Source organism: Lampris incognitus, chromosome 15 (genome assembly GCF_029633865.1).
Source record: "Lampris incognitus isolate fLamInc1 chromosome 15, fLamInc1.hap2, whole genome shotgun sequence".
In the NCBI taxonomy this organism is placed as follows: Eukaryota; Metazoa; Chordata; class Actinopteri; order Lampriformes; family Lampridae; genus Lampris; species Lampris incognitus.
The window spans coordinates 23,425,080-23,440,484 of record NC_079225.1 but is presented as its reverse complement, the minus strand read 5'-3'; the positions used below and the strand labels follow the sequence as shown (position 1 = coordinate 23,440,484).

The following is a 15,405-nucleotide window of genomic DNA, read 5'->3' as shown; positions in this document are numbered from 1 at the left end:
CAGAAGTCCAATAAGAAGGCACCGCTCGGGTTCTGAGCGGGGAGGCCATTCCTCCCAATCACGCCCCTCCAGGTTTCTCCATCGTTACACACGTGAGCATTGAAGTCCCCCAGCAGAACTATAGAGTCCCCATATAGGACATATATTATATTTATAATATATTATAAATACCAAATATATTAATGAACCCCTTTTTTGGCATCTTTATTTATCTTAATGATATGGAAACAGATGATCCGCTGTGGTGACCCCTAATGGGAGCAGCTGAAAGTAGTAGTAGTTGTAGATTTATCTTCATTATATTTAGACACACTTTATTATCCAGCGACAATACATTTTGTCTAAAGATCATTTCAAAAAGATCATTCTATGTTATTTCTTCGGTTATTTTACTTCCCATATCTACAAGGTGTGTGTAATGACGGTGTTGAAAAGTCGCCCTTGTCCTGCCACTATCAAAATGCTCCAAACATTGTTTATCCATATAAATACTTAATTGTATGATAAAACAACTGCCTTCACCAAACAAGCAATGCAGGATATCTATAGAAATAAACTTTAATACCCCTCACTAATAGATCTGAGACCCCCCCCCTTTTAGCACCACCCTCATTAATGTGTCTGGTCCCACAATAGGTTGATGAATCAGAAACTCACCAAACATCCAGACATCGCTAGCGGAGGTGAAACGCCTGAAGTTGATGGATTCAGGAGCCATCCATTTGATTGGCAGTCGTGTTACAGATGCTGAGGGGAGGATGCAAAACAAATTTCACTCAAAAATCATCAGCTTTCCTAACTTGAACCTAAGCAGAATTTTCAATGGAGACTGGCATATAATCATATTTGAACTGCAAACTTTCTATCAGTTCCACATAAACTAATGTTACATTGTCCTGTTCACTATGTGTATTTTAAATTAAAAAACAAGGTGCATTTCATACTGTGTGTATTGCACATACCTACAAGACACAATTCTCTTAATTGACTACTTGGGTCAAGAGCTTAAAAAAACAAACAATTTTTTTACTACTTTATTAATCCATCCATTATCTGAACCGCTTATCCTGCTCCCAGGGTTGCGGGGACGCTGGAGCTTATTCCAGCAGTCATTGAGCAGCAGGCGGGAAGACACCCTGGACAGGCTGCCAGGCCATCACAGGACCGACACACACACACCCATTCATACCTAGGGACAATTTAGTACGGCCAATTCACCTGACTTACATGTCTCTGGACTGTGGGAGGAAACCGGAGCCCCCGGAGGAAACCCACGCAGACACGGGGAAAACATGCAAAGTCCACATAGAGGACAACCCGGGATGACCCACCAAGGTTGGACTACCTTGGTGGGCTCGAACCCAGGAGCTTCTTACTGTGAGGCAGCCGCGCTAACACCTGCACCACTGTGCCGTCTACTTTATTAATCCCCGTGGGGAAATTCTTTCTCTGCATTTAACCCATCCTAGCTGTGTAGCTAGGAGCAGTGGGCAGCCGCCATGCAGCACCCGGGGAACAACTCCAGTTCTTCTTGCCATGCCTCGTTCAGGGGCACAGACAGGAGTATTAACCCTAACATGCATGTCTTTTTGATGGTGGGGGAAACCGGAGCACCTGGAGAAACCCCACCACAGACACGGGGAGAACATGCAAACGCCACACAGAGGACGACCTGGGATGACCCCCAAGGTTGGACAATCCCGGGGTTCAAACCCAGGACCTTCTTGCTGTGAGGTGACAACGCTAACCACTGGGCCACCATGCCACCATACTGATGCAGTGTGCAAATGTTCTCTTGACAGCATTTCTTTTAACACAGGTTTGAGAATCTACCATGCGATGTGGTTATGATGGGGGATACATTTCATAAAGTGATCCATATTTTGCATTGTTTCATAACTAAAAGATTCAACTTGCAGTCTTCCAACCAGCAATGCAAACGCACAGACGAGAGTAAGAAGTGCAAAACGGATGAGGGTCAAAGCCAGAGCAAAGAGCAGTAATACTACTCCGTCATGACAGTACCTTTGTAGTATTCTTCATCCTCTATGTATCTAGAGAGACCAAAGTCACCCAGCTTCACCCAGTCTGGACTGGCAACAAGCACGTTCCGCACCGCGATGTCTCTGTCAGGCGAGAATAGGACAGCAATGGAAAATGAGGCTTGAGAGAAAAGTCTGATTTTCTTCCCTTTATAAAAAGTACCCTTTATACACTACCGTTCAAAAGTTTGGGATCACCCAAACAATTTTGTGTTTTCCATGAAAAGTCACACTTATTCACCACCATATGTTGTGAAATGAATAGAAAATAGAGTCAAGACATTGACAAGGTTAGAAATAATGATTTGTATTTGAAATAAGATTTTTTTTACATCAAACTTTGCTTTCGTCAAAGAATCCTCCATTTGCAGCAATTACAGCATTGCAGACCTTTGGCATTCTAGCTGTTAATTTGTTGAGGTAATCTGGAGAAATTGCACCCCACGCTTCCAGAAGCAGCTCCCACAAGTTGGATTGGTTGGATGGGCACTTCTTTGAGCAGATTGAGTTTCTGGAGCATCACATTTGTGGGGTCAATTAAACGCTCAAAATGGCCAGAAAAAGAGAACTTTCATCTGAAACTCGACAGTCTATTCTTGTTCTTAGAAATGAAGGCTATTCCATGCGAGAAATTGCTAAGAAATTGAAGATTTCCTACACCGGTGTGTACTACTCCCTTCAGAGGACAGCACAAACAGGCTCTAACAGGTACTATTTAATGAAGATGCCAGTTGGGGACCTGTGAGGCGTCTGTTTCTCAAACTAGAGACTCTAATGTACTTATCTTCTTGCTCAGTTGTGCAACGCGGCCTCCCACTTCTTTTTCTACTCTGGTTAGAGCCTGTTTGTGCTGTCCTCTGAAGGGAGTAGTACACACCGGTGTAGGAAATCTTCAATTTCTTAGCAATTTCTCGCATGGAATAGCCTTCATTTCTAAGAACAAGAATAGACTGTCGAGTTTCAGATGAAAGTTCTCTTTTTCTGGCCATTTTGAGCGTTTAATTGACCCCACAAATGTGATGCTCCAGAAACTCAATCTGCTCAAAGAAGTGCCCATCCAACCAATCCAACTTGTGGGAGCTGCTTCTGGAAGCGTGGGGTGCAATTTCTCCAGATTACCTCAACAAATTAACAGCTAGAATGCCAAAGGTCTGCAATGCTGTAATTGCTGCAAATGGAGGATTCTTTGACGAAAGCAAAGTTTGATGTAAAAAAAATCTTATTTCAAATACAAATCATTATTTCTAACCTTGTCAATTTCTTGACTCTATTTTCTATTCATTTCACAACATATGGTGGTGAATAAGTGTGACTTTTCATGGAAAACACAAAATTGTTTGGGTGATCCCAAACTTTTGAACGGTAGTGTAAGTAAACATGATGTCTAAAGCTTTTACTATTGCTTGGTATTATACATATCAGGATGCTTTGTGTTTTTGCCTCAATGGCTGAAATTTTGTGCAATTCCTTCAGATTTTTTAGCCAAATAAAAAAAGTGGAAGCTGATATGGTGTCAGTTTTTAATTTATCTGTAAACCTGCACCTACAGTTTGGAAACATGGAAAAAATGTCAATTAACACATCGTACAGTATTGCTTCTCTAAACATTTGAATGACCAAACTGAGGTTTCTGTGTAAAGCTTTTAACTATAGAGCTCCTTGATGCATGGGCATCCTCCCGTCTTTCCACTGGGTGGGACTGGCAGTGCATCAGTCGTGGGGCCAGTCTCCAGGCCGGCAGTCTATGTTTGCCATCTGCGGCTCAGGTCCCATGCCTGTGGGTGTACCTGCTGCCTGCACCTGTGGCTGTGGGGGTGTGTCTCAGGGGTGTGGGCCCAGCTTGTGCCTTTGGTTACTGGTTTGTGATCCTCGGGGGTGTGTAGGGCTGTTGCTCTGCGGGCTCCTGGCCCCCTGTTGGTTCTGCGGTTGCGGTGTTTTAGGCTCTGGCTGTTGTCTTTGTCATGGAGTGTCTGCATGACTTTGGGGGTCTGTGGGTGTCTGCAGAGCCTGTCTGCTGCCTGGAGGCACTACGATAAGTCACAGATCTCAGACACCAGAATTTATGGGGACTAATCCTGTGCACTCACAGGTGGACACTTCAAATACACATACACACTGCTAGCATCTGCCTCACACACTCCTTGGAACACTCTCTGGATTACGCCCTTCTTCTTAGTCCTCTCTCCCCCATTTTTCCTTTTTTTTCCTGTTTTCTCCTTTAGCACTATAACTGTGATACTAAACTGATATCAATAAGCTTGATTTAATTATGTTTTGCTGAACACGTGTCAGTGTCTGTTTCCATCTGAGTCTCGTTTCACTTGTGGTGATTGTCCCCCCCTCGGAGAAATTATGCTGACTAGTTGTTTAGCTGGTCAAACATGCTGAAGACGGGGACCATGGGGCTATAAATGTATAACAAAAACCCTGTGCTCTTATCATCCCACAGATCATCTAAAGGACGGCGTTATTGTAAGTGGTTCTTCATTATTAATAAACATTGATTTTGCAGGTGGATAACCTTAACTCCACTTACAGATTAACTCTGTCTAGGACACATTAGCAAGTTCCCTGTGTTGTATGCCAAGCCTGTCGACAGCACAGGTTTAAAAAAAAAAAAAAAGATTCTCCTTGATGCATTCACTTATGCTGAGATTCATAAGCCATGCAAGGGATCAACACAAAATTGCCTGATGAGGTTTACGTGCATGACAGCAAACAAGACTTTTATTTGAGGACCTGGCGGTCAAAAGTAAAGAAGACTCTCTCTCACAGTCAGTTGTGGACTCTGTACCACAGCCACCACAACACAAAATAGCATGAGGCTCTATGAGCGACTGAGACAAGCAATGGTTCTTATAGAGGAAAGCAAGAGCAGGACTGGTCCAGGGAAACAGACAGATCCTGGCCATTTGCTTTTTACTGGCAGCATGAAGGGATCATCTGAGGAGTCGCTTGGTGGGGGGCAGAAACAGACTGCCGAGCACTTCAGACTATACGAGACACCCCTCTGAAAACCCACTCAAGAAAACATGACAAATGTGTGAGGCGGTTGGTGGAGAAGACCAATCTGTCGGTTTGGAAGAGACTAAGAAGCTCTTTCAGAAGGAAGAGCATCAAGCTGGAGGACATGATGGAGAGGAGCTTTATACACAAACATCGTGAATATTTTACTTTTATGCACCAGCTCCTCTCTTTTCAATCATGAGCTTTGTTTTCTCTTCACAGCAGATTGAATCAATGAATGGTTGCTTCATTGCTTTCATCCTCTTGGGACCTCTCTGCAAATGTATGGCCCTGGAGACACTGAAACACTGAACTTTGAACACTGAACATGAGCATCATAAAAAGTATTTCTTTGTAATAGTCCGCGGTGGTGTAGCGGTCTAAGCATCGGCTTTGTGTCGATGCAGTTGCCCACTGGGGACCGGGGTTCGCGTCCCGGTCTCGTCAGATCTGACTATGGCCGGACTCAACGGAGCAGCAATAATTGGCAACGCTGTCTTCGGGAGGAGGGCAGAGTTGGGCGGCGTCTCTGTGTGTGTCGGAAAAAGCAGTGGTTCGGCCTGGATTCGCCTTGTCACGAAAGTGGCGAAGCGTCCCCTAAGAGACTGCCAGCCAGAGAGATGCAGTTGGCGAACGCATGCAGTACGAGGGTGGGTGTATGAATTAAAATAGGGATCGATTGGCCACTAAATTGGGAGAAAAAAGGGAAAAATCAGAAATAAATTTAAAAAAAAAGTATTTCTTTGTATAAAACATCTGGTACAGGTTTAAACCTTAATGGATCGCCCTTGACATGAAGGGATGGGTTATGGTACAGTATTATGGTATATTCTATTACATGTCCTATTTCCCTCTCTGAGTTATCACTATAAAGTAAATCATAGCAGCTGAAAGAGTTTCTGAAAGACCCTTTTTTATAATTTTTACAACATAATTCTGCATTTTTTGGGGGGGAGATTCCCCCTCCTTTTTTCTCCCCAATTTACTTTGACCGTTTACCCCACTCTTCCAAGTCATCCCGATCTCTGCTTCCCACCCCCACCAATCTGGGGAGAGCTGCAGACTACCACATCTCCTCCGATACATATGGAGTCGCCAGCCACTTCTTTTCACCTGACAGTGAGGAGTTTTGCCAGGGGGACGTAGCGCATGGGAGGATCACGCTATTCCCCCCAGTTCCCCCTCCCTCCCTGAACAGGCACCCCGGCTGACCAGAGGAGGCACTAGTGCAGCGACCAGGACACATACCCACATCCGGCTTCCCACCCACAGACACGGCCAATTGTGTCTGTAGGGATGCCCGACCAAACCGAAGGTAACACGGGGATTTGAACCACCGATCCCCATGTTGGTAGGCAACGGAACAGACCACTACTCTACCTGGATGCCCCTCATAATTCTGCATTTTCTGGCCAGGTTGAGAGAAAGGTTTGTCGATGAGGGCCTTGGGGTGTTGGTTATCCAACATTTTTTTCAACCGATAAGCATGTTGTTGTTTTTTTTCCATAATCAGTTATCATTCCCTGTAATAGCAAGCAGATTATGAAAACAACCATCTTTGAAAAAAGAGTGTTCTATACACACGCCTTAGTTTGCAGAATGGCATTATGGAGGAAAATACCCTCACAGATTTGACATATGGGCGTCGAGATTCAACAGGAAACTGTCTTCAGTCTGCTGATGCTTTGCTTATTTATCTTCTTGGCTGGTGACAGCCTTGGTCGAGCCAAAGTAGACGGAGTGTCTCATACAGAAGAGATTTTTGTTGATGTTATATTGTAATTTTTGCAGTGTATCATGGATACATCATAAAATGGAAGGCTTGATAGTAACCCCAATCCCAGCTCTGCCAAAGGAAAATGGTTTTTCACCTGTGCACCATGTTGACCCCCTCCAGGAAGACCAGAGCTTTGCAGATCTGCATACTGAACAGGACTAGGATTGTGTTGGTCAGCTTATGTTGGTTCTCTGTCAGGTAGTTCCCAAGCTGCAAGAATAACAAGACTTGAATTTGAGAGTTTGATGTAGAAACTTTAGCTTGCTCTTATGGGCTCTTACTCAAACCGGAGAAGAACTGTGGCTATGTCGAAGGGCTTCAGCTACATTCATCCCTTGGTTTTGACTTTTGCCTTGCAGTCAAGCCTAACTACAGTAACTGCCTCATGTTGTTTTCGGGGGGGGTTGTCAGACTTGTGCAAAATTTAGGCTGAGAGGATAATACCCTTTTCAAGCTTTTTATTTGTCTTGCCTCTGCTCTTTTTGCTTGCAAATTAAACGATTAAAAACAAAAAAAAAATAACAACAGCAATACATTATCACTACCAACCTCTCCGTATTGATAGAGCTCCATGACAATCCACACCGGGTCCTCCTCTATGATTCCAATCAGTTTGACAATGTGTGGATGGTCCAGGTTCTTCATAATCACTGGCAATTACACAATAAAGTAATTCTCACTGTTATTATCGCCATCATTATCATTAACATTTTCATTATTACTTGAAGTAGTAAGTTGATAGTAGTGGTAGCAGTAATGGTAGTAGTAGTAGTAGTAGCAGTAGTGGTAGTGGAAGTAGTAGTAGTAGTAGTAGTAATGGTAGTGTAGCAGTAGTAGTGGTCGTAGGAGTAGTACTAGTAGTGGTGGTGGTTGTAGTAGTAGTAGGAGTAGTAGTAGTAGTAGTAGTAGCAGTAGTAGTAGTATCATCATGTACCAATGTCTTGCATATATATTCCACATACTTGCTTCACTCATGAACTTCTCCATGACATCGGGTGAACAGTCTTTGCAGGTTTTCACAGCCACTTTGGTCCTGTCTCCGTTCTGCTCCATGATCACATAAACAACAGTCACTACCTTGTTGTGAATTACAGAGCGGTTCTTATTATACTTTGAACAAGCATGGAGACACAGGCGCCGAACGCACAACTCCATCATGCAGTTGATGGAGACGTACCCACCGGTTGTTTGTAGACTCCGTCGTAGACCTCTCCGAAGAACCCCTCGCCAAGAATTCGGCCGAGGGCAATGTCATTTCGGTCGAGCCCATACTTCACCACTAATATGTGGAAAGAAGGGTGATAAACAAAGGTTAATTTCTCAGTATTTCTTGAGAAACCATTACTTTTTGTTTTGCATTTTCAATTTTCAAAAGAACAAGGATTGACTCTCCACATACCCGATTTTGGCCTTTCGTCCGATATCTCACAATAAATATCTGAGCCTGAAGGAAAGAAAAGAAAAAAAAAAAGCATTGAAACATGAAACACCTTAGTTGTTCAGAATGACATGTTTTTCACATCATTTCTTTTTCCCCCCAATTGTATCCAGTCAACTACCCCACTCTTCCCGAGCTGTCTTGGTCGCTGTTCTGCCCCCTCTGCCGATCCAGGGAGGGCTGCAGACTAGCACATGCCTCCTCCGATACATGTGGAGTCGCCAGCCACTTCTTTCACCTGACAGTGAGAAGTTTCACCAGGGGGACATGTTAGTGCGTGGAAGGATCACGCTATTCCCCCCAGTTCCCCCTACCCCCTGAACAGGTGCCTCGACCAACCAGAGGAGGAGCTAGTGTAGTGACCAGGACACATACCCACATCCAGCTTTCCACCCACAGACGCGGCCAATTGTGTCTGTAGGGACACCCGACCAAACCAGAGGTAACAGGGATTCGAACCAATGATGCCCATGTTGGTAGACAATGGAAGAGACTGCTACGCATGCCTTCACATCATTTCTGTGCGATAACGACAGTGAAGTCTGGGTGTCCGAATTGAAAAGGGAGTTCACGTTTTATCAAAGGGAAGTTAAAGGAAACCAAACAAACAAATAAACTCACCCATGCTGTATCTGAAGGAGCCTGTCTCCATTCTGCACCAGAGAGAAGACAGAATATGGGAGAGAGGATGGGTTATAAATCTTGTAGTTACGGCTTTTCAGAGCACTGACAGCATAGCACAGTAAAACAGCCTCTCTCATCAATAAATCTTCCTCTCAGTCCAACTTTTCATTTCACTTCACATTACGACTAAAGTCAGCAAGCACGGCCTGGATTCCTACAGCAATGCCATAACTGAAAGCAGACAGCGGTTATAAAACTTAACACAACATCCAGCACCCACTCACCCTGTTGGGATCTCAGGTAGGGAGCTTCGTAAAGTGGCACCTTAGAGTTGGAACAACAACACAACATGTTGAGAAGAAAATTATACAGTGACTGTTCAAGTTTGGCTACAAAATTGAAATTAGATTATAAAATGGCCGCGCTGTACAATAAGAGTTCGTCTATTAATGTGTTATAAATTGGTAATAACATGTAATAATGCATGGCTTATGGGTTGCCAGGTTGGTGCCCACATGGGGAGAGTCTCCATAGACTTTTTTTTTTACTTATTTATTTTCCAGGATTAACATTAATCGATTGGACTTGTGTGGCTTATTGTATTATTGAAACATGTAAATGTGTTTATATACTTGTGTATTTTTCTAATGTACAGAAAAATAAAGAGGGTAAAGTCTTCCACAGACATTCTCTCGCAAATCATGTGACTAGATGAAGACAGCCAAAACCTTGTATGTCAGCATCACTAGCCACTTCCTAGCCTTAGCCCTGAACTTAACCACTGTATGCATGAGGACAGGTCTCTCTTTAAAGGAAATTATAAATGTCCATGGGATTCACCTGTATAAATAAAAGGATAATTAAGTACGTAGTTGCTGAGTACTGCGTGAAATCGACTTTTTGTGTACGCACTGTTCAACATTTTCAAGTCGTGTTTGTACCCTGCTAGCCATGTGACTTGGAGGGTCTCACCAGTCATGTGGTTTCTGAGAGAATGTCTATGGAGAATCTTGCATCGACAAAATGTGGGCTCCCGACCTTGCAACTTAAAAAGTCTTTCTGTTAGTATGGTATAGCATATCATTACTGATTTATAACACATTACTGAATGAGTTATCCACCTTTCATAAAGTAATTAGTAACCACTCATAAACCCTTTATATGATATGCCTTGTTAAGCGATATCTAAAAAGGGCTTCCTTGTGGCGTCACACAACACACCTTTAGTTGGACGGGAGATAAATGACTCATCTGTGTCATTCTGCAAGCGGCAGTAGCCGTCCATAAGGTCTACCATATTCTCTGCCATGGCAAATGTGGCTGCATTGACGGACAAGGGCTGTCAGAGAGAATAACATAACTATCTATTGATTTGTGATTTGTGAGACGATACATGATCTCGCTCGTTCAGGCCATTTTGATTCTGGGTAAACAGCTGTGCAGCAGGGGTGCCAGGACACTTACTTGTCTCGCTCCTTCTATGTCCAAGTTTATAAGAGCTTTGCCGTTGCTCTGAGACGTGCATTTTATGCTCTTGATCTGTTTGAAGTCGGCAAGAAACACGGGCTGGGGGTGGGGGGATAAGAGAGGAAATGTAAAAATGAGGAGCGTTAACAGCACAGAAGTTTTATTAGCAATAATAAGAGCCTCCATGCTGCATATTGTTTAATGATGAAACATCCTCTGACGGCTGCAGCCAGCACAATACTGTGATCCAGATTCTTTTCAAAATATGTCTCCGTGTTATACTCATCTGTCCATGGAGTGTAGTATTTGTATTATATCTTACTGTGTTGTGATGCATTTGGCTATGAAAGTCCTTCCCATAGAGAATAAACATTACTTGTGGCTTATGTTCTGATACCAATTGAGAATAGATAAGTTGAATAAGTTCACCTGTCACTTGTTCTGCCAGAAAAATGTACAAATTGCTACAATAATACTCTGTTTAAAATCTAAGATATCCAGCGTGCTCACCGCTGAATCCTTCTGTGTGCGTTGGCGAATGCCCCTGGCACCAACCACCAGCTCCACTGACAGACTCCAACCTTGCTGTTGAAGTATCACAGTGGTGTGATGGAAGAATATTAACAACTATTGAATGTGAAATGTATCTGTCCTCCAAAATCTACATTAATGACAATCAACCCAAAAAGTGTCTACATTTATTTATTTTTTCATCATTTCCTTTACTTAGTTCTTGTGTGATTACTGGAAGCATACCAGAGGACTCAACACTGGGGGTTTGTGGCAGGCTGTGTGTGGTTTTCAGCACTCACCACTAGTTCACAGGGGTAGACCTCCTCATCATAGTTGATGAATTCTCGGAGGGTCTCAAAAAACTTCACCATACACTCCTCCCCCTTGAGGGTGGCGTACTGTTGAAACATTTGCTGAATCGACTTCCGCAACTGTTTCGGCTGAAACACAACAGCAACATGAAATGCTATTCGATAAGAATGCACAATGTTGAACATTTTGCTGACATCTGATGACCGATTTCGGCCGACACTGATATTTTTCTTTTCACCACTGCAATTCCACCATGTGTCTTAGTTTCCACCAGTGGAGTTAATACCTGTTATTATACTGTAAATGTGATGCTCGGTGCACACACACGCCTTCACCCAAAATGAGTAAAACACAAGTTAGTACAAAGACAGTACTATGATTCACTATCGCCATACACAAATGTGGGGCTGCACCCTAGTTGATGACACTATTTGGTGGTCTATAGTGTCCCTTGGCAAGATTTTCTGTTGTTCGGTGGCACAGCATAGCTGAGACGGCCACAGAAGAATCCTGTTGCTTTTTGCCAGAACTGCTGCCGAGTTGACTAACAGAGCTGCCGGTTGCCGGAACCACTGCTGAGTTGACTGAGCAGAGCCGCCATGGTTTACCCTTTCCGGGTGATGACAGCTGGGTAGACTGTGCCCGGGGATTTGAATTCAGAGTTACCTTCTCCTTGCCTTTGTCTAAAGAGGCATCAACCTACAAGGCAGCAGGTGGTTTTGTTGTCAGAGTATTTTCTTCTCCTAGCCTTTGCCTAAAGAGGCATCAACCCACAAGGCAGCAGGTGGATTTGAAATCAAGAGTTCCCTTCTCCCATCCCAATGTGTTGGCTGGACTGGGCACCATGAGGAGTACCATACAGGCATGCAGGAGGACCAGATCTATCAGTACGGATGTTGTCCTTAGCCAAAGGGCCCTTGCTGAGGTAAGGCGCTACCCCTCTACAGCCTGCGGTTGCAGCTTAGTGTCTTACCCAGGACTATGCTCGGTGCAGATGCAGGCATATAAAACACACTGCTTTATTATTACCTGCCCTGATTTATTACTAAACACTACATTACTAAACACTACATTGTTTCCAAGCATACGCATTCATTGAAGGAGATGAGCACAAATTACTTCAACTTAAATGGAGAAGATATGTAACATTTATTTTGGCATAACATGTTCAAACATTTTTGCTCTTGCATTTGCTGTACATGTTGATCCTTGAAAGCGTCCTTGTAAAATACTATCACTCTGTTGCCTCAAGTGAAAACATGTTTTATATAAATATCTAAAGGGCTGACATTTCTTTGTAGGCTGTAGTGTGACCTGTCTCTCATCAACACTGATGGCACATAATTAATACATCAACTTATCAGTGTCCCGATACTGATAACAAGTTTTAAAGCAATTATTGGTGAAACCCACCGATATATCACGCACCCTTATCATTTATTATTTTCACATTTTTTTGACTTGTTTTGTATTATTTGATCATTAACAACTGTATAAAAATGTCATTATAGTACATCTTTGAAAGCTATTGCGACTTGTCTGTGGGGAAAATCTGTTTTGGTCTATTTGAAAGGTGCTATATATATGACATTCACGACCAGCATCAGACCAAACCAAAACAAACCTCCCCCGTTCCTTCGCGTTCTTAGCTATTATTTTTGTTCGGTTGGAATATTGATTTCTACAGTATATAATTATTTTATTAACATTAGTAACGTATTCAGCTTGGTAGGAGCTTTTCCTCAATCTGCCGAATGACCTAAATCCATGTAACGTAATTATTAGCTTGCTAGCTATCCTGCTAACGCTAGCTACCGCACATGCACTAGCACGCATGCGCTGCCAGACCGCCTTCCAAATCAGAGACGAGAGAACACACGGGGAGCGTGACACCATTACGCTACTGTCGCTACATAGCAAATAGTTGTTGGCTGCTATATTAATGTTTCAAATCCCGTATATAGCACCTTTACTCAATGCTCACAAGTGAATGACGACAGTGGTAATTATTTAAAAATACTGGCGTCTCTTTGCTTTGACTACAGTCATGATAAACTGCTTCGACGAATAAATCATACCTTCATGCTGTCAATCAGCTCCTGGGGAAAGAAGAGATCCAGGCCCACTTCCTTCCTTTGCGTGTGGAACGACATATTGGCAAAAACGTCAGAATCAGACATCAGAAGAGGACAACCTTTATAATGGCATTTTGTGGGAAAATAATCAAAATGTATAAACACACTTACTCTAGCAGCTCAAAGTTTGACTTTTTCTCTAAACCTTTTGCATTCATGTCTTTGTAGAACCGCCTGTAAGGAGAGCAGACAAAGGGAAGAACTGTGTGGAACTGATGAAATATGACCGTTAGCTATTGTACCTCCCAAACGACGCCAGCAATAACATCACCACCCTGATATACTGTAATATTCCCACCGTTATTCGTCTAGATAGTAGTTCGCCATCCAACCTTAGCATGTGTTATTTACACGGAGTTCTGATGTAATACAAATGTCACGTGTGCTTAGTTTGGCTGAAGAAGATCAGCATTGCACAAGCGACAGGCCTGCAGCCGGTTCAATATAAAGGGCGACCGCCTTTATCGCCGGACTCGGATCAAATCAAGTTTTTGGTGTTGACACAATAAAGCGTCGAGGGGAGAGAATGCAGAGAGGAATGCGACGGACTCACCTGATCTCCAGACAGCCCAGCTGCAGAGCCATCCCATCACTGACCTTACTGGCATGGTACTGCATGTAATCACTACGCACCTATCCGACGGGAAGAGCAGAGGCTGTACAGGCGTACTGCAAATGTTTCGCAACGCTACGCTTACATTAATGGATCGATTTCAAGTTGGAAAACGAGAAAGAGAAACATGTCCACACTCAAACCAAAGCGTGACCTGATATTTTATAGCTTGCTACCTGTTGGTAAAAATACAGCAGCGTGGTTCTGTCCTCTGAGAATTTGTCCAAGAAATTGACAGGGACGTATCTGATGCGCAGGTCATACCTGTGGTCAAGAGGGAAAACAAAAAACAGCATTAAAAAAAAACTCAGCTGTCACTCCTAAATATCTCAGCATTCAAACAAGCAGCTCCCACTGAAGATTGCACAGCGTTCAAATCCCAGACAGGCACAAACTAGGGATACTATATACAGGCAAAAGATATGCACACAAACAAACACACAAGTGCACGCAAACAAAACAGTCACAGACGGTATATTCATGCAAATGTTGATTGAGGAATTTGTCTTTGACCTCCATTCAGCCTCCACATGGTGGCTCTCATAACGCTGCTCCACCTCCTCCACGGTCAGATCAGGATGGAGCCAGTGGAGCTCCTCCGACTTCAGGTGCTTCAATAGGAGGCCATAGCAATTCTTGTGTTGGATGTTTGGTCCTAGTCGACCACTAACCAGGATTGACTGGATGATTGCCTGACGGAGATGGAATGAAAACAGAGTCTGATTCAAATGTTTGCACATGAATTTTTAGCAGTTGTTACATGGTATTTACTTTGTGTATGAAGGCTGACATGTACATTCCAGGAGACCTGGAGGAGGAGGTATTGAGTAATATTTTAAACATTTCTGAAAGCAGAGTTTTCCTTGTGTTAGCCAGAATTAACTAAGATCAACATCCCAGCAAAGACCAATCACTTTGATAACCCCCCCCCCCAAAACAAAAGCATGAAAGAAACCACCTAACATTTCCATGCTGTGCTTACCCTGATCTGCCAGGAACCGTCACATTTGACTAGCTTGAAGTTTTTGCTCAGGTTGTTGCTTGTAGAGAAGCAAACTTTGAGGATCTTAACTGGTCCTCCATCCCCGGTGAAGTCCACTTTGGGGCTGGTCTCTGGGCCGCTGAGGCTGGGACTGGGCACCTTCCAGGACAGGGTGCTGGTGTCACCCGACATCACCTCGTACATTCTCAAGGTAGGTCCGACAGCATCATTCCCGCATCATGCTTCAATAAGGCAAAACAGATCAATCAATCAATCGGAGTAAGAATGTTATTTTAATTGGAGGGCAAAAGTCCCTGTGTTGTTTGACCTACTTGCGATTTGACCCTCCCTGTGTTCCTCAGTGAACCTTGTTACTGTTCAACCATGAAATCTGTCGGGACGTGGAAAGTTCACATTGAACAATGACATCAAGTGGAGGGGTTGACCTCAGTCAACCTAAAGGATTTCTGCCAAGCCAGAGATGCTGGTGATTGAT

General features: G+C 43.4%; 1 protein-coding gene across 1 annotated transcript in view; it reads right to left on the bottom strand.

Annotated features, from left to right (window-relative positions):
* ptk2bb (protein tyrosine kinase 2 beta, b) overlaps positions 1 to 15,405 on the bottom strand; it is a 32,015-nt gene that overhangs the window by 10,208 nt on the left and 6,402 nt on the right. The window contains exons 2-20 of the mRNA XM_056294936.1: positions 14,910 to 15,151; positions 14,441 to 14,619; positions 14,104 to 14,191; positions 13,868 to 13,947; positions 13,426 to 13,488; positions 13,258 to 13,312; positions 11,167 to 11,307; positions 10,865 to 10,939; positions 10,352 to 10,453; positions 10,109 to 10,226; positions 9,172 to 9,211; positions 8,885 to 8,916; positions 8,225 to 8,269; positions 8,007 to 8,104; positions 7,788 to 7,869; positions 7,375 to 7,475; positions 6,920 to 7,035; positions 2,026 to 2,126; positions 658 to 747 (exon numbers count right to left, since the gene is read on the bottom strand). Coding sequence (XP_056150911.1) covers positions 658 to 747; positions 2,026 to 2,126; positions 6,920 to 7,035; positions 7,375 to 7,475; positions 7,788 to 7,869; positions 8,007 to 8,104; positions 8,225 to 8,269; positions 8,885 to 8,916; positions 9,172 to 9,211; positions 10,109 to 10,226; positions 10,352 to 10,453; positions 10,865 to 10,939; positions 11,167 to 11,307; positions 13,258 to 13,312; positions 13,426 to 13,488; positions 13,868 to 13,947; positions 14,104 to 14,191; positions 14,441 to 14,619; positions 14,910 to 15,113 — 1,810 coding nt within the window. The 5' untranslated portion in view covers positions 15,114 to 15,151. The remainder of the gene's footprint in view (positions 1 to 657; positions 748 to 2,025; positions 2,127 to 6,919; positions 7,036 to 7,374; positions 7,476 to 7,787; positions 7,870 to 8,006; positions 8,105 to 8,224; positions 8,270 to 8,884; positions 8,917 to 9,171; positions 9,212 to 10,108; positions 10,227 to 10,351; positions 10,454 to 10,864; positions 10,940 to 11,166; positions 11,308 to 13,257; positions 13,313 to 13,425; positions 13,489 to 13,867; positions 13,948 to 14,103; positions 14,192 to 14,440; positions 14,620 to 14,909; positions 15,152 to 15,405) is intronic.